Source organism: Lagopus muta, chromosome 3, assembly GCF_023343835.1.
Source record: "Lagopus muta isolate bLagMut1 chromosome 3, bLagMut1 primary, whole genome shotgun sequence".
NCBI classification, from domain to species: Eukaryota; Metazoa; Chordata; class Aves; order Galliformes; family Phasianidae; genus Lagopus; species Lagopus muta.
The window spans coordinates 12,014,911-12,033,777 of record NC_064435.1 but is presented as its reverse complement, the minus strand read 5'-3'; the positions used below and the strand labels follow the sequence as shown (position 1 = coordinate 12,033,777).

At 45.3% G+C, this 18,867-nt stretch overlaps 1 protein-coding gene across 1 annotated transcript; it reads right to left on the bottom strand.

The window, feature by feature from the left end:
- Nucleotides 1-5,307: 5,307 nt before the first annotated feature.
- Nucleotides 5,308-12,464, bottom strand: KLHL38 (kelch like family member 38). The gene is made up of 4 exons (XM_048940227.1): nt 12,261-12,464; nt 10,241-11,712; nt 8,712-8,817; nt 5,308-7,095 (listed from the first exon to the last, which is right to left on the bottom strand). The coding sequence occupies exons 2-4, from the start codon at nt 11,588-11,590 to the stop codon at nt 6,809-6,811; spliced, it is 1,743 nt and encodes a 580-aa protein (XP_048796184.1). The 5' UTR covers nt 11,591-11,712; nt 12,261-12,464; the 3' UTR covers nt 5,308-6,808.
- Between the last annotated feature and the right edge of the window lie 6,403 nt (nt 12,465-18,867).

The following is an 18,867-nucleotide window of genomic DNA, read 5'->3' as shown; positions in this document are numbered from 1 at the left end:
GTGTTTTACATTGCAATCACAAGTAATGGACTCTTGGTTTGAAAGCTATGATTAATTGTGCATGTCATTTTTAAAAACAGAAGATTAAGCTTGGAAGGGCAAACACAGTTTTAACTTCTCTGTCATTTACATTTCAGTCTGCAGACCACTCTTCTTTCACTGGGTGTTATTCCGGTGAGGGTCCAGAACCTTCTCTGACTGGAGAAGAAACTGACTGCTTGTAGTGAGATTTGTTTGAAGTTATCATGAGCAAAAAGACAACTCTAACAGAATTAGACAGGCTCTATTTAGAGCCTAAATCTCTTATCCTGAAGACTTTGGAACTTCAGTCAGCACCTCTCAAGCCCAAGTACTGCTTTCATATAAAAAGGACTGAATTTTTCCTTTAATACCACAGTTTCTTGAAAGACATCCATAGGACTTCTCAGTTTTCACAGAATCATAGAATCATTTAGGCTGGAAAAGACCTTTAAGATCATCAGCTCCAACCATCAGCCTGAACTACTGAGTCCCACCACTAAACCATGTCCTTGTTCAAGGCTTGAGCTGGTGCCTGGTTAAGCTGCTGGGAGCCTTCTCCTTCGGATGCCCTGTCTATCTATGTCTGTACTGCTTGCATGAGCATGAGTTTGTTCATGCTGTAGTTGGGGAAATTTGGGATCCTATTAATAGTTAATCCATGTGCAAACTCTCTTGAAAGGGGATCCAGGGCAGAAGCGTGGCCTAAAGCTCACAGCTGTGGGCAACATAGACACAACCTGGGTGACAAGACGTCCTTCCAGACCTTTGCACAGGACAAACCCTGGGAAAACACCTGGCAGTGGCAGCAGGAAGATTTGTGCTCTGCCACTGGCGGCCTATCTGTGAACCGCAGTGCAGAGCAGTAGAGTCTCCTCCAGGACTCGGCCCTTTGCTTGCCCCCAAGGGATGCCACCCTGCCAGGTGGCAGCAGGCTATAGCCACTCATGCCCTGATGCCCTGCACTGGTTTCCTGTGTCACACTTGATAATGCTGTTTATGCCAAAGGCAGAATTTTCCTGACAGGGGCCATGCTTTGTAGTGCTCAGGCTGTCTGTAAGAGTAAGAGCCCTGCCCAGGGAACAGATAAACAGAACAATGTTTGAGCCTCTGGTACTCTTTAAAGTCATTTTCTGGGAAACGTATGTGTCATAACAACATAAAGCAGGCATATTTCCCTTGCTTTCGATCTGCCTGGTGCCAGGGTCTACGTCATTTCAGCACTGAAGCAGATCCAGCAAGTTCATGGTAACTTTGCTCTCCCCAGAGCTGCCTCTTTTGCCCCCTTGGTTTGTACTTGCCTCTTGCCTTGCAGCAGCTTCCCTCACCCTTGTCAGGGTGAACATCACATCTGTTATGGTTAATATCTCATTTTCATGGGAAGCCCTTGGGAACTGGGCCCTTATCTCCACATACCATACACATCAAAACTGTTTAATCAACACTATTAATTCCAGGACTGGCTGCTGATCTGGATAAAACACTGTGCTTTCCCAGCACCGAAGGTTCATAGCCAAGCTGCACATTTCAGCAGCTCTCATACAGATTTCTCTCTGCTCCTCAGGGCTGGACACATTCACCCACTGTCCCCCTGCTCTTGTAGAAAGGTGTCTGGAATCTGCACTAAGGGTCTGGTCGATTTTGGTTGTTTTGCCAGACCAGGAGCATCCCACTACCTTAAAAACTGGGGTTTTAAAAGGAGTTAAGAGTCCCTGGTGTCATTTTCTACAGTCTTGGGGTGTCACTGCCACTTCAGGGCACCCACAGAGCACATCTGCTCAGAATTTTGGCCTAAAAATGTGCAAGAGGAAAGAGAAACTTCAACAAGGAGCCAAGTCCAGGGGAAATTTGTTCTTAAGGCCGTGGCATCAGTGTACCTGAGGATGGGGATGTGCCTCTGCTCTGATCCAATGAGCCTGTCTTGTTTAGGGAGGTGTAATGGAACATGGCTCCTTCAACAAGACCCAGAAACAATTTTTGGGAAGACTGCATATGGGAGGACTGGATAAAAGAGGATGGGTTATAAATAGATATCTCCTGACCAGATGAAGAGGTGGACCGTTTTCTGCCACATTTCCCCACCTCCGGCAGTATTTCACCCTGAACCTAAAGCATCTCCAACGGTGGTGGGGATGGTTTGTGATTACAACACTTCAAGGTATGCAGCTAAAGGCTCGGGACTTCTCGAGACACGCTGCTCCTTGCTTTTCTCGGAAAGAGTTCTCACAGCAAGAAAGCAACGCAGGCAAACAAAGCCACACAGCAAAATGACAAGCAGCAGCTGGAACACGTGGGCAGCCCACAGAGTGACAGGGCAGTTGGGCTCCTTGCTTCTCTGCTGCTGTTTTGGAAACCTCAGTAAACAGAAGAGCCCAGATCAATCTCAGTGCTCCGGCACAAACTCTGTACAGCCCCATTGACTTTAGTGGCAAAACCTGAGATACATGTTCCTTCCTATGCATCATGCACAAGCTAGTCTAAAAAAGCTGCTGAAAACACCATTAGCTGCCCACTAGTTAGCAGGTCTCAGCTTGTTGCAGGGAGGAATTTGTGCTCATTTGTGTCATGAAGAATATGAGCGTTTAATGTCTGTGGGGGAGCTTTAGCAGCTGGAAAAAAGAAAGTATGTATGTTTATATTTTGAAAAAAGGGATTGTTTTTGCCGCTCTCAATTATTAATGTCTCTCAGGTCAGGCTAAGGAACAACGCCAGGGATAAGTTACCCCGTGTACTATTCAGATATGCTCTCCCCAACTGTTTTCTTCTCAGCTAGAGGATTCACCTCGCAATGAACTCCTTAACGGTTGGAAAAAAGACCGACGGAGGCTGAACTCGCTGTGCCCGTTTATTTATGCAGAAACAGCTTTTCAACTTCGTCAGGTGTGTTTAATCAAAAAGAAGCAGGAAATGCGTTATGATTATAAACACATATTAGTGCACAAGCAAAAGGCCGCCCTTGGAAAGGATCGCACTGTTTGAGAAATGGTTACAGTGAAAAAGCACAGGCTTAACCTATGGAGCTCTTTGCTAAGATCAAAGCGGTGCTGCCTACTGCCATGAGCTGTCTGGGTGGTGGGGTTCAGCTGTGGGCTTCCAGTGAGGGAAATGGAAGAAGGTTAAAAAGAAAGTGTTATCATCTTTCTTTTTTCTTTTGCCTAAAACATTTTCCCTAGTCTAAAAAAATGACTCAAACGTTAAATATTTGCTGTTAAAATTAATAGAATTAGTGAAGATTCCAGCTGAGAACACAGTAATTAGGGCCTGGTCCAAAGCCCATGGAGAAACTCATTGTTTTCCACAGGGTCTGGCTCAGGGCCCTGGTGAGACAAAGCGAAGATGGAGTTAAGGCACAGCCCTGGGACAGCTTGGATTCCCCACAGACTTTCCATGTGACTGTGCCCAAACTTGCACACGTTCCTTAGTCCTGAGCACAACCAACCTCAAGCTGCTGCAAAAAGCAAATATCCTGCTGGGCTGCGTGGCTGGGTGTACTGTGGGTAAGATGCAGGAGGGATTCAATGCACTTCTTTGGCACCATAATGCTGTGCTTAAAATAAAAAATAAAAAAAATAATACAGACAAATTGGAAATTGCCCAAGGGAGAGGAACAGAAATGATAGGAGGTCCAGAAACATTACTTATGAGGCAAGATTGAAGGGGCTGGGTTTGTTTAGTCTACAGAATTCAAAGTGCTAAAAAACTTTAAAAATGTAAAGAATGATGTGACACCACAAAGGGTAATCAATTGCCCCTTAACTATGTGGGGATAGCTGAATGTACAGCAAAAAAGTTTTAGGTTGTTGAACGCTGAGAGGTTACTAAAGCACTCTAGTGTGTACGCTGGGGAGGGAGCAAAGTGTCTCTCATGGGAGATTTTCAATGTGCTGGACATGTACGTGTGATGAGGGATTGGGTAACTTGCGAGCAGCCTGCTTTCAGACTCAGTCCTACAGTTTCCGTGATTTAGTGACTGTTATGGGACACTCAGATATGAGACTTTGGAAGTGATGAGTCTTCACAGCCCTCCTTGATTCGGGAAAATCCAGCAGCTGCTCTGCCCTCAAAATCAAGTATCCTTTCTGCAAACCCTCATTTCTTTGGTCTCCACAGTTATTAAATAAAGAGCAATGCCCACATCTGCATGGAGCCACAAACATATTCGTGAAGTATCTTGCTTCCCTCCAATAAGGGATTCCCATTGAATCGAACACTTGAATGCTCACATATCAGGATGATGAGGCCTCTGGAAAAGCACATGATGATTCAGAAAGTGTAGGGGGTAGTGGTGGCCCTGCAGACCAGGTTCAGAGAAGTCTCCTCCTGACATTGGAGGAGGGGTTGCCTTGCTGACTCCTGCTAGAAGAGCTTTCACACGTATCACCACTAAGCACAGCTGCAAAGCACTTGGGAGGGTAAATAGATATTGCTCTGAGTGGATCAGGTGGTGGCCAGAGTCTGAGCAGACAAGCAGCGTCCCTTCTCCTTTTAGCTCCGGCCCTGAGGCAATAGAGCCCTGCCCTGAAAGAACGGAGGGTGATGTGAGCCTCCTTAAAGGCCAGGGGAAGAATGCTGTGCTCAGCACTGCTGTGACTGTTCCTTTTCTTTGCACTCCGTTTCCTGCCCAGTGTCAGTTATGAGAGGTACTATTTGGTCCTTGTGTGAATACTGAGAAAATTGTTAGTTATATGATATGGGAATTAAGAAAATCTGTCTGCTTCCAAGCATAAACCAATGACTGTGACAACGATTTGCAAACACAGGGTTATGACCCCAAGTTGGCTTTTTTTTTCCCCTCAGTTCTGGGTACAGTCACGAGCCTGGCAGGAATCCGTGTAAGCTACAATGTGTGGCAATGACTGGCGTCTCCCAGAGTCTTTGAGCTGAGTGGGATCACAACAGGAAAAAGTTTGGGAAAGTGCCACTGAGAGTTTAGGAATAAACAACTCCCATGGGCAGGCTGTCCATAATTGGCCATGACAAGGCTTCTTTCTCCAGAGAGCCAGAGCTGGCCTGTGAGGAAACAGAATGAATCACTGCTCTGGTCCAATTTGGCAAGTGCTGTGATTTAGCCCTGCTTTGCACGGGAGGAGATGATGATATAGACTGAAAGGCAGGAGAACTGTAGCCAGCGGCTTCCGAGCGGGGGAATGAGTTTGGGTTCCCACTTATTTCTTGTTGGTTTACTCAGCTCCTTAGAAGGAAACCCAGGCAAAAAACCACTGATACAAAAACAGTTCCCTTTATCAACAATGTAGAGGAGACAATGGGGACTCCTCAACACAAAGCTCATACAAACAAAAATAAACATTTTATTTTGCATTGGTAAAATAGCATTCAATATGCAAGTCCTCCTTCCAGCCTCCAGCTTTGTTAACTATTTCTGTTGACTTTCTGCTTCTGGTTACAGATTTACAAGAGGATATCATAGAGGTTGGAACTAGTGTCCTGCAACATGGTGATGACCACGTGGCTGTGCAGCCTTCTGTGAAGAGGATGGTTGAGTGTGGTTTCCTCAAGCCACCCTGTGCCCTTGGAAAAGTTCCACTTTCTTCTGAATATGAGGAAAATGGTGTGTACTTTATGCTATTCTTTTTCTAGATGGTGGTCACCAGAGCAATCTTAAAAGCTCCTTGTTATCTCAACAATCTTACCAAGCCTAATAATCAGTTCACAGCCTGTTCAGTATCTGATGATTAATCCCCTCCCATAAAAATACTGGCAGAACCCCATAAAAATATTGGTGGAGCCAGAGCTGCTCTGCCAAGTGGCAGACTTAGATTTGCTCTTCTTGGAAAGCTGGTTTCCTGTCACTGGCATTGTCTCATCACTGCTTTCCAGTGGTTTGGAAAGAGGAGAAAGGGAAAAAAATGTTCCACCCAAATACATCATCTCTTTTACATCTCCTTTCCTCCATCTGCTCTTTTGTTATTTCTAATTTCAGGAATACCATCAGCTGAAGATCTTCCTAACCAACCCTACTTCTATCCTCAGCGCAAAGGAAAAAGGAAGCTTCCTTCAAAGCAAAATCCTTCCAAAAAGAAGCCACAGATAATCTTTATTTCCATTACCCTTCTGCTCCTTCGAAGAGCAGGCAATTGAAACAAAAATCTTCACTGCAACATGAAAGAGAGGTAGCTCAAGAAAATCAAATCTGCATCTTGTAATGTAAGCGTTTAGATCAAAGCATCAGCCTTTTAATATTTTTTATATCAGTTTTCTATTGATATTAGAAACATTAAAAGTGTCAGTCTCATAAGATGTTTACTGCTAATGCAGACAGATGCTTCCAGGCTGGCTACACATTCAGAGCTTGGGGCTTCCTATTCCAAATGTTGCTGCCACTGGAAATAGAAAACTTGGTCGACTTGAAGCAGTATGGGCCATGACATGCAGCTGAATAGTTCTGCTTCTTTGCACGCTAACATAAATGCAGGTTACCCAGATTTTACTTCCTCTGGAAGTACCAGCACTCCTATCTGCCTTTCATTTCAAAGTCTTCACAAGGCTAAATCCTGCACCAGGTTCCTACCCAGTAATTTTTCCTGCTTTCTCTTGAGATTCTGGATAATGCCTGAAGGCAGGACTTCAGCAGTGCCACATGCAGTATTGGTCAGATGAATATGGCATGAGCATGAAGATCATGATCTTTCTGGCAGAGTAATTGGGGAATGACCAACCCCACTAGGACCTTCAAGAACAAGAGTTGTTGGGACTACAGGACGATTCTCTGTGCTCTATGCAGAGCAAGGAGGAGGAAAACAACAAACACCTGGGAAGTACCAAATGTAATTCAGAGAAGGTTAGAACAGGGTACACACTGGAGTGTAAGGCATCCATGGTCAAAGAGTTTGTGTGGCAGTTTTCCCTTTGGTGTCCATGTGTCAGCCTCTGGGTCATAGCAGTCCAAAGAATCTGAATCTTCAATGACATTGTCCACAGTGAGACATCGTCCTCCTGTAACATACAGCTTGTTCTTGATGACAGTGGCCCCATGATGCATTCGCCTGTCCCTCATGTCTGCACATTTGACAAACTTGTTGCCTTTTGTATCATAAGCAATTATTCTCCGAGTGTACCCTAAATGCAAAGATGGAGATAGAAGAGACAGATGCGAATTAGGGTTAGTGGCTTAGTTCATACTGGTACATAATTTGGAAGAACTAAGATATCTAAGATGGGAAATAATGATCTGTCACAGAACTGCTTGCCTGTATACCTTCCTGTTTGTCTTCATCCTGTCTCCTATCACCTTGACAGCTAAGGCTCAATGAGCACTGGTGGCAGTCAACCTATTGAACACACTTGGGGCTTGCAGTTTTCCATATGCACTTTCAGACGTCCTTAAGTATTTCCCTTTACCCAAAAGGCTTCTAGAGCTTCACTCAGAAATATGGAAACCAATGGTATGTAGGAAGCCAGAAGGGACAGGAGGAGCAACAATGCCTTTCTGGGTTGGAGTTGCAGCTGTAAACCAAATGGTGCTGTGTACATGATAGTGTGCTCCCTCTGCTGCTTATTACATTCCTATACCCTCCGTGTCACTTCTGTGTTGTCCACCGTGCTGGCAGCCCAGCGGTTGGCTCTACCACCGAGGGGTAGTTCAACCTCACAGCACTGAGAGGCAGGGACTGGTATGGGTCATGAGCAATGGAGGTAAGAAGTTTGTTCCCCAGCAGTAGCTTGTCTGTGTATCTCTTGTCTATGTAGATAATCAAGAAAGCTCATGGCAAGCAAACTGCTTTGGGCCTTGTGCAGGCCTTGAATCCACTTTCCCTAACCTGATACCATCAGCATCTGGGGTCAACACAGGCTCTTCAGATAAAAGGTGCATTGCAAAAGGTAGCAGTGGCCTCTTGTAGGGAAACACAGTGCTTTTGAGTCCTATGTTATACAGGTTCACTCCTCTGTTAATGCTTCTCTATGTCTCATTCTTTCTTAAATAATCTAACGTGCTTTCTCTTGCCAGATTCTAGTCAGGGAAGCTGCATTAAGGACTGTGGAGTGCTGAGCTTGGTCACTACCAAGTAAAGTGCCATGGACAGAGACGGATTCTTGTGTTGAATAAGGTGGAGAAGTTTCTCCTCTCCACATGGCTCATGCCCCTCTCAGAGCATTTCTCCATTGCCTCCAGGAGGCAGCTGCAGGAACAGTGGACCTCTCAACTCCAGCAATGAGCCCCTTAACCCACCCATCCCAACAAACTGCCCATGGCCATGTGGAAACCGTGCTCTTTACCTTTCCAAGAAAAGCCTTCAGAGAGGAACAAGCTATGAGTAAGAGGAGGGACAGAGCCCCATGCCATTTTTCTTCCTTGCTTCCTCTACAGAGAAGTAACTCACAGGCTTTACCCCATTTTCCCCCACTTAAGTCCTGTTAACAGAGTGAGAAGGTGCCTGTAAATAATTTGTCCCCACCACCTTCATGGCCCTGAAACCCCATGGGAGATGTGTATGGAGACTGGGCATAATCCACTTCTCCCTCACAAGTGCCACATGCTGTTGCAGCTCGTACGTGACTTTTGCTCCTGCAGCATGATAGCCATGCTCAGCATCAATGATTCTCATTGCTGACATAGCTGGCTGCCACTCTGATGATCCCTGGCCAGAGCAGTGTCATCCTGAGCAGGAAGCATGCAAAATCTTGCAGGATCTGTACATGTGCAGGCAGGAGGGTGGGTGAAAAAGAGCCCTTACCTCCCACGATAATAATCTGGTCTCCAATCACAACAGCTGGAGCACAGACGTTCTTCACCACTCTAGTCTCCATCCGAAACCACATATTCCTGGAGACATGGTAAACCTGACAAATAAATAAAGATGCACACACAGCTGTTTATGTTGCTTTTTGACTGGCAGTTGTAATTACAGAGAAATTTAAGGTTTTTATTTTGTCTTAATGAATACAATCCACGGGCTTGAACTGCTGGGAATTTTTTACCCACTCCTTTTTTCCTAGTAAGTCCCCTTGGAAAGCATTTGTGTTCCCCTGGATGGGCTGCTCAGCACGTACAATAAGGCAGAGAGTTTCTGTCCTGTGCAAGCTTCTTCACTGTAAGTTATCCTATGGCCACTAAGTTGCTGTAACTCCTGGCTAACATTCTCCCAAAACCCAGGTCACATTCCTCCATTTTCCAATTTTCTGTGTAGTTCTGCCTTCCTTCCCCATTTCCTGGGCAAGCCAACTGCAATTTCACCTAGCTCTGCTGGCAGCCTGTGTTTGCCCTGCTGCTATATTTGTGCTGGTGGCTGGTATGCACTCAGGTTGGCAAAGAGACTTGTTGATGGGACCTAGAGTGATATCTAAGTCATCAATTTATGTGAGAAAAAGAACTGCTGCCAGATGACGATCACTCAGTCATCTGTGTGTGGGTGACATAAACTTTTATGTCACGTCATCCACTTCTCAGTACAGCAAATATCTTCAGGACATCTCCCCACGTTGATAATCATGTTTCCTTTGCCTTGATAATTAAGTAACATTATCATTGTAAGTAAGTATTGCTCAAGTGCTGGCTGCTGTTTTGGCTTTTAGTGGTGCTTCTTAATTAAACTACCTAAACCAGTGAAAAACACTCAAGTGGAAAGTAACATTGCATCACTAAAGCATCAAATCAGATAAGGAAGGATTTAATGTCTTTCACCTTCCTAATATAGCTTAACTACCAAAAGCAGGCAGAGAGCCAGCAACATGTGGCAGACTTTTAACACAACTGTTTATGTGAAATAACTGTCAGTTTAAGCTCTGGTCTTTTGATGAGTGTGAGTCTAATTGCTCTAATGATCTCAAACTGGCATCTTTGCTGTCACTGCAAAGGAGCAGATGTGCAGCTGAGGCTCCAGCTTAGCTGCAGGCTGGCCAAGCAACAAGCACTGATTTGGGTGAATGGTTACAAACGTGGAGATGGCCATGGGGTCAGTTATTGCCTGCCATAGCAGCATCCACAGGAGCTCCCAAGACTTCTGTAGGAAATTCTCCTGTGACAGAGTCAGAACCAGAGGAAGGGCCTCAGGCCTTACGTCTGAAAAATATTCCATGGGGAAAATGAAAGAACAACAATGCTCCTTAGACTCAAGACTTCCTTGAAGCAATGGTCAACTCGTCCTGCCTGCTGTTGCAACTCACAAGAAAGTTTTGTTTTGGAATTGACTTCTTCGTCAATGTGATGATGAACCACAGACAAATTGAGGCAAAACTGCCTATGTCAAGGAGGACTGACTGTTACCTGGATAAGCCGGACAGGGTTTTGCATAATGTCTTCTCCCCCAAAAAGGTACACCCTCTGGTCTTTGGCAGCAACAGCAGGATGAAGGACAGCAACAGGCATGTTTGCCATGCTCTCACAGGTGTTGTAGATGCTGTCATATCTTTCCACAGAATTCAGGATTTCTTGGTTTTCACCAATTCCACCGAATGATAAAATATAATTTTTATATGCCAAGCTTCTGTGGGAATAACGTGGAACTAGCATAGGCTCAACCAACCTCCACTGATTGAGTTTGAGGGAGTAAATGTAAATATTATCGCTGACTGGACTTTTCTTGTTGCTAACAGGCATCCCTCCAAGCACATAAATATTACTGTGTAAGCTCACTGCAGATGCTTTGTACAGGCGCACAGGAAGTTTGGCCAGGCTTAGCCATTGATTAGTCTTGTCATCATAGAGCAGGACATCCCTTGTGGTCTGCTGGTTGTCCTTCCTGCCACCGATGATGATGAGGAACTCTTGGTTGGAGTATCTGCGAGGAACGTGTACCATTGGCTTGATGTCAGGTGCGTTGGTGCTGTACAAGGAGAACATCTGTCTCCGAGCTGACTCGAGAATGCTCCTGCAGGTGGGTGAAGACTGAACAAGGGAGTCATTGGCAATGAAATGGAAGAGGAAAGTTGGATGGACGTACTGAAGCCGGACCTTCTTGAACAAGTCTTGGATGTAGCGCTGTCTTGCCTGCAGGTCATGCCGGATCCAGACCATGAGTGTCTCGAAGACCTGCTCCTCCTCCCCACAGAGCTCATCATCCCCAAGGTAATCGAGGAGCTCCAAAGGACAGAGATCCTTGAGGTCCTCAGAAGAGGCCACTTCAGGAAAACATTTCAAAGCCATAGTCTTGGCCTTCTTATTCAGGCTTTGGCAGTTCAAGATTTTTGCCAGTCTGATCATGCTTAGACAGTTGTCAGGAGTCAGCTTATCTTGGAGGTAGGCAGAGCAGGCCTCAAACAGCTTAGCGTACTGCAGCATGGATGCTGTCTCCAAGAGGTACAAGACATTCTCAGCAGATATGAGAATCTCCCCTGTGTAAATGTAAAGGATAATCTGGTCCAAAATTTCAGCATCAATACCCTTCAGGGTGACTTTAGCTTGGTGACTCTCTTTGAAGTTGTTACAGAACATCGCCTTGAAGTATGGGCTGCTGGCAGCCAGAACGTTTCTGTGGCAGGGGACTTCAAAGCCCCCAGAGCAGAGGGTAACATCAGTCAGCATCCTGCTCTGCCGCAGCGCATTCAGCTGCCTCAGCAGTTCAGAGGAGAAGTCCTGGTCTTTGAAGAGAAACTCCTCAGCAGATCTCTCCTCCATAGCAAAGAGAGAGATGAAGTCTGGACTTGGCAGAAAAAAACAAATTCTTAGCAGCTTTTATAGAAATATCCAGCTCCAAGGGAACAAATCAGGACTTTGATGTTGCTCTAAATATTCATTCGCTGTTAAGCATAAAAATGGAACATGGGTTAAGCACAGTGGGAAAGTAATAAAGAAGCTAAAAGGTCACAAAAACCCTTTAAAATTTTTATAAATTTATCAGATAGATTGCAGCTCCGGGGTCAGCATTGCCTGTGTCTCTGGCAAGAAGCAAAAGCACTGAAGTTATCTCACTGATTTGGGATGAAAGCTGAACAGCCGAAGCAGTGGGGAGGTTCGTTTTAATCATGTCGAATAAATGCGCTTGGACATTTATTCACTATTTTAAAGTATTAGCAGTTTAGTAACTTGCGTCTCTTTCCCCTAGAGTTAGTCATTCCCAAAGAATGTAAATCTGGCAGAGCTGAACTCTGCAGCAGGGCTAACTAAACCCTAGAGACTGGGAATCTGCATTAAAACAGTTATTTATTCACTCTGCTTAGCTGTGGTTTTTTTATGTTAATCAGACACACAATGACTAAATTAAGTGCCAGGCAGAACAATCTGATGAGTATTTATTTCATGCCTAACCGCTTAATCTGCAGTGAAATCGTACGGTAGAAATGTTTACCTTCTGATGTCCTTCCCTGCATGCACTTACTCTCTGTCGCTTATTCTCTGCTGAGATTTTCCATAGCTAGAGCCTGGATAAAAACTATAAACCCACAGGACGTTTCTTTCAGTAGGTAAGTGATTCATAGAAGGTGATTTCTGGACGTGTTTATTCTGAAGTCACTTTTGCCGCTTTCAGGAGCTTTGTGCAGGAGCGCGAGGCGGTGGGGCATTGTATACATTCCAGCACTAAGAATAGGCACATATGGACTTCTCACAGTTATCACATGTGATACCGCCGTTGCCTTTTGCAATGACCTGGCTGGTACTGAGCATGCCCAAGTGGTGTTTTTCTGGCAAATGTTTACATATAATAAATAGACACAGAGAGGAAAGTTCACTTATAAAAGTCCTGGCTGTCCGTTTGGAAACAGCAACAGGACCCTGTCCTAAATTGCCTGGGAACTTGAGAAGCCTGTAAACAGTCTGCAGCCCCTTGCGCTAGGCGATGCACTGTCACGTATTTTTGTGGAGCAAGGAAAAAGCAGAGCCTGCAGGGAGCCCAGAGGGATGGACCATGTCTCCACCTGATGGAGAGGTTTTGGGAGCACCTGCTGTTGTGGTCTGCAGTGGTGGGTAGGAGATCCTGATGTGCTGGGACTCCCATGACCATGGCACCTAGAGTGGATAAGGAGAAATACAGGAATGTATTTTAGAATCTTAGAATCACCAAAGTTGGAAAAGACCTCAAGATCATCCAGTCCAACCGTGCACCTACCACCAATATTTCCCCACTAAACCAGGTCCCTCGGTACAATATCTAAATGTTTCTTGAACACCTCCAGGGATGGAGACTCCACCACCTCCGTTGGCAGCCTGTTCCAGCACCTGACCACTCTTTTGGAGAAATTTCTTTTAATATCCAATCTGAACTTTGCCTGCTGTAACTTGAGGCCATTCTCTCTAGTCCTATCACTATTACCTGTGAGAAGAGTCTGACTCCCACTACAACATCCTTTCAGGGAGTTACAACTCCTCCAGACTGAACAATCCCAGTTATCTCAGCCACTCCTCATATGACTTGCGCTTCAGACTCTTCACCCCTTGATGTATCAAGGGGCATCATAAGGATTAAGTTCAACAAGACCAAGTGCCAAGTCCTGCATTTTGGTCACAACAAGCCAGTCAAAAATACCGGCTTGGGGCAGAGTGGCTGGAAGACTGTGTGGAGGAAATGGACCTGGTGCTGTTGATCAAAGTTCAGCTTAACATGAGCCAGCAATGTGCCCAGGGGGTCAAGAAGGCCAGTGGCATCCTGGCTTGTAGCAGAAATAAGTGCAGCCAGCAGGAGTAGGAAGGTGATCATCCCCCTGAACTCAGATCTGGCAAGGCCACATCTTGAGTACTGTGTTCAGTTTTGGGCCCCTCACTATAAGAAAAACACTGAGACATCATCTCAGCCAGCGGTGAGGTACTGACTGGAACAGTCTGCCCAGGGAGGTGGTGGAGTCTCAGTGCCTAGAGGTTTTCAATAAATGTGTAAATGTGGCACTGAGGGAGATGGTTCAGTGGGCATGGTAGTGATATGAGGTGATGGTTGGACCAGATGATCTTAGTTGTCTTTCCAGCCTTAATGATTCTATGATTCATACAAGTAAATGCAGGTTATGGCTTTTTCTGCAAGAATTCAATTTCTCTGAAATCCCTAACAAAGAAACACAACAAGTGCTTTGAGTAAGGTGAGTGGAAACTGGAACAGCTTGCTGAAGTGAGGGTGGCAGGCTGGAAAAATCACTGAGGTGGTCAGCCGTAGGCTCCTCATTGCAGACCCTCTAACTGCAGATGTCTGCAGGTGAACAGGGTGTCCGAGGTCCCCTAGCAGCTGGTGAACTCTGGTCAGTACAACCATAGAGTTATCCTGGTCACCAGGATATCTGTTTTGGGGTAGGTGAATGGTCCTCCAGGCACATCTGACTCAATCTTCATGGGCTGTGGTTGTTCACGTGTCCTGGTGATGTGTAGGTGTCTCGTTGTACACTCTTCTGTACTCACTGTATCACTACCAGATATTTGAGATGCTCATCCTAAATTCATCCCCTGGGCTTGGATTAGTTGAGCACCACGTGCCCCAGAGGATCCTCTACAACCCCAGATGCCTACACAGAAGGGCTGGGACTCCAGCAGGTGTGATGTGTCCCAGACCTGTGCCAATATCATGGACATTTCAGGAAATACAGCTCCGGCTGCCCCAGGGTGATTGACCTGGGGTCCCTGGTCTGTGCTGAAGTTCTTGCCTTTGTTCTGATATGGGACTAAATCCAAAATGTTATTTCTAAGTGCTGCTACTACAGGGAATAACAAGGTTAAAGCAGAACTCCTTCTTCATGTTCTCGAAGTCAAGGCTTGCTAGTGGGTCATGGCTGTGTCTGAACACAGTGGATCAGATAGGTGAAAATGCTGGGAGCTGCAGTGCCCTTGTATCAACCACCATGCACAGTTTGCCTCCTCAGACCTCCATGCACTGCTGTCCCAGCAAGCTGCAGGGACAGAGGGGCTGGTCCTCTAAAAACAGCGGCTTTCATCTCAGGCTGTGCTATACAAATCCTTTCCCAGAGGGTTCATCAAGGAGCCTACTGATGACCCAGTGAGGCCAAAGGCTTGTTGAGCCCCAAAGGCTGTTGAGCCCAGAAGACTCTGTGCCCGCATCAGGTTGGAGTAGAGGCTGCGGCATCTCTCTCAGTGTGATCCATCTGGTGAGGTGAGGGAGGAGAAGAGAAGGAGCATGGGGTTGCCTTGATGGGTCACTGTCAGGCACTGTGCATCCTCTTCCTTCTCCTTGAGCAGAGGCTGAGCTGAAGACAGTGCTGGGCAGAACACGCCCTCCCATCCTTGCTTGCTGTCATTGCTGCCTCCCCAGCTGGCCAGGATCACGATGTAAATATTTAGAGTGGCATTAAGAAAGAAAAAGGAGAATTTCTCCTTCCTCATCCAGAGAACATTAGCTGCCCAAACAAAACACCCTCTCTCTTTCTTTCTCTCTCTGCATGCATACGCTCTCATTGCAGCCCGTTTCAACGATGGATGCAGCTTTTGCTTCTGGCTCAGGCTCTTTGCTGCCTATTCAGTTCTGCCTTTTCTTGGCAGAGACTGTGGATTATTTTTTTAACTCTTAAAGAAACAAACAATGCTCTCTGACTTCACTGCTGACACTGCTTTATGGGGTCGAGGAAGGGTAGGTGGCATGTTCATGTATTTTAGACACAGATAAATGTGGCATTTATTTAGAAGATCCCAGGCTTGAGAGTTTTGCTGGGTTATGCAAACTCCTGCTAGCGTGAAGTACATCATGTGCTGTTTAACAAGCTTACTGCTCTCGGGGGGGTGCTGCTCCCTGCTCAGTCCCCATGCAGGTCCCTGCCAACTTGGGGCCGAGGCTCCCCAGCTGCCTGCTGCACAGCTCTCCTCTTTCCTTCCCAGAACTTATGGTTTCCTTCAATCAAATGGAGATACTTAGCTAAGATTTCCTTTATAAATAAACTAAATGTTATTTTTCATGGCATATCCTATAATGGCTGGCCCTGTATGGATCCTGCTGCTGCAGCATACCTCAGAATTTAGTGTATTTTTCCTCATTACCTCTGGCAAGAGAGAGAAGAGCCTTTTCTTCTGTGAGTCTGTGTAACTTGTCTAAGAACGCCTGCTTCTGAGTGAATCTTTGAGGCGGGTTCCTTGAGTGAGCGTGCCGGTCACTGAGCCAGGTCCACAAAGCTTCAGTGGTCCTTGTTTTGGGTGATGGGATATTGCGTTAACCACAGAGCAAGATACTGCATGGATAATGGAGAGCAGTCTGAACACTGTGTGCAGATGGAGAAGTGGGCTTGTTTGCAGGTTGTTTCACTTATTGGCATTGTGAAACGCAGTGCTGCATGTCCCCCATGCCCCTGATGGAGGTTGGAGCCACTGGGAGATGATAAAAACACGAAACCTCTGCAGCCTCTGGCTTATGAGTGGGCAATTTCCAGAGCATGGAAATGTCTAGCAAGGAATGAGCACTCTACTGCTTTTGAGCATTCACCCTGTTTCTTCTGCTCTCTCTCAAGTGTTTAGAATTGCTCTATTTTGGGATTAGGACGGCTGAATCTTTGATCTGACCCAGAGCACATCTTCTTATGCTTTAGTGTAATGGGATGATGAAATGCCTATTATCATGCACTAAGCAGCAGAGTGGAAAAAAGCTGTAATCTAATCAGCCAGCAGGCAGGTGCACAGAGAGGACTGGTGATGTCAGACAACTTCTAAAACCCATATGCTGATCCTATTACCATTCAGGTGAAAATGAACAAATCTGGATACAGAGAAAGGACAGCTCAAAACAGAGAGTCCACTGAGCTTATACAGCACTACATGCTGCCCTGATGACTACCAGCCCCAGGTACCACTCCTCGCCCAAAATTTATAGTTTTAATAGGCAGAAGGACAAGAAAAATAATATTTCTTATTATGGTCTTATTAAAACCGGGAGACATAACTAAACCAATGCTTATCATTTCTCATTATAAAAAGAGATAATAAGAGGGATCACAATTAATCAGATGCTGTAGTTGGAGAGCACAAGGAGATGCCCCAGGCAGCAATGCCAGCCAGCTGTATTTTCAGCATCCAGCCCCGTTTGGGAAAGCAGCTGGCACTGCCCAGATACTGCCTGCACTGGCAGTGTGGAGTTTGGTTGGTGGGCACCTGACGTCATTTTGCTTCTTACAAGCTGGAGGGGAGAAAAATATGTGAACAGAAAGGAAGATTAGTTATATGGGGAATTATTATATTTATGTGTTGCATGGAAATAAATATAATTTATATGCATAGTGAAATAAAGAACAAAGACGTATCTACAGAAGCAAATTAGAATCAAGAGGTAGCAAGGACCCTTCTGCTCAACACGTATGTCTGAAACTAATCAGCTGATAGCACAAGGATACCTAACTCCACGTGTGATGTCTGGGCCAGACCCGTCAAGGAAAAGTTTCCTTATATCCAAAGCATCCTCCCCATGTCTTGTCCATGTTCAGCCTGAGCCGAGTATAGATTCACTATTTGGCGTGCTAAATCGAGAAAATAGGCCTTTGATCCTGTTCTCCTCTAGCTTGCTGGTTAACGGCTTAGGTTCACTGAAAGCAGCAAAACACACCAAGCCAGCAAATAGCAGAGAAGATATTGAAAAGAAAACAGAATCCAGTGTGAATATAGGGAATTTGTGGACAATTGCCTGTGACAATAAGATGTGTTACTTCAGGCAAGAGAAATACAACAGCTATTTCACATGGTACTGCCAGGTGTGGTCTCTGGCTCACAAAATACTGAATTCTCCTGGAGTCATTGGAAAATCTAGGTTGGAGGGACCCTGGGAGACCAGCTAGCAGGTCTACCCTCTATATTAGATCAAGTTGCTCAGAGAATCTTGTTGGATTTCGGAGATCTTGAAAGATAGGCACACAACGTCTCTGAGAAATCTGTTCCAATGCTGAACCACTCTCCTGGAGAAGTTCTATTTAATGTCCTTCAGACAAGAAATTATTTTGTTGTGATTTGTGACAGCTGCCTCTTTGTCGCAGAGAAATCTGCTAACTTTCTTTTGCCAGCACTAGCTTTCAACTATCTGGTCTTTTTCCACCTTTGTGACTCTTCTCTCATTTCTCTATTAACTATTGCATTACTCATTTTCTGTTTATCTTTTCAGTAAGCGTGGTTCCACCAAGTGCCCAACCACCTCTGCTGTCATTCCCATTGGTGTGATACTTAGTCCTGAACTAGGGCTTAGTTTAAGACTTGATGGGGTCTGAATTTAGTTCTGATTTAGAGGCTGAGTAATGGACGCATCTGTAGATACTGGTCTTGGAATCTGAACTCATATTTTGAACCTGTGACCTGAACTTCTGGTAGAGAGGCATGGGAACAAGTTTTGCAGCTTTGAAGACACAGAGCAACTTCACAAATGTCACTGCCATCACTGTATGCATTGTGTACAGACAGATAGATAAATATAGCATATAATTCAGTAATGACTTTGCCCCAGTATGTGTGGGTGTGAAGATGTGTGGGCTTCTGGCTTGGTTTCAGGCCAATCTCTAATTAAAGAGAGAAAGATTAAGATGAAAGTGATTGTACTCTTCCTTCTGTAGTTAGAATGACTTGTTAGCATTAATTAAAACAGTCTTCAGGCAAAAATAAATTTGGCTGCCAAAGTTATGCGCTTCACATTAAATAAGTACATAGCTGGGTTTAAAGGATGCTGAAGGGTGCTAGAGGTTTCACAGAAATCAATCCTATGGCTTCGGGCACTCCTCCTTGAACATTTTAAAACAAATCCTTTGCCTAAACCAGCTCCTTCATGCACATTTCAGACAACTGCTGGCTTTTTCTTCCAAGTACATCATTTGAGAACTGGTACCTGCCAGCTTATCTTGGACAGAACATACAGTGTGACCTCTGAGGTATAAAATATCACCAGGAACATTGGACACCTAAGTAGATTATTCATGTATCCTATCTATGGTTTCTGGTTACAAGAGACTCGTGGCAACAATATCAAGGAGGTACCCACATCCTGCACTGCCCCACTTTCTGGGTCT

Bases quoted from the DNA above. Each gene is read 5' to 3' on its own strand.
- KLHL38 (XM_048940227.1), bottom strand. From the start codon at position 11,590: ATGGAGGAGAGATCTGCTGAGGAGTTTCTCTTCAAAGACCAGGACTTC. The intron at 8,818-10,240 runs GTAACAGTCAGT...TTTATTTGTCAG, and splicing joins ACCCTGTCCGGCTTATCCAG to GTTTACCATGTCTCCAGGAA. The intron at 7,096-8,711 runs GTAAGGGCTCTT...CTTTGCATTTAG, and splicing joins CCAGATTATTATCGTGGGAG to GGTACACTCGGAGAATAATT.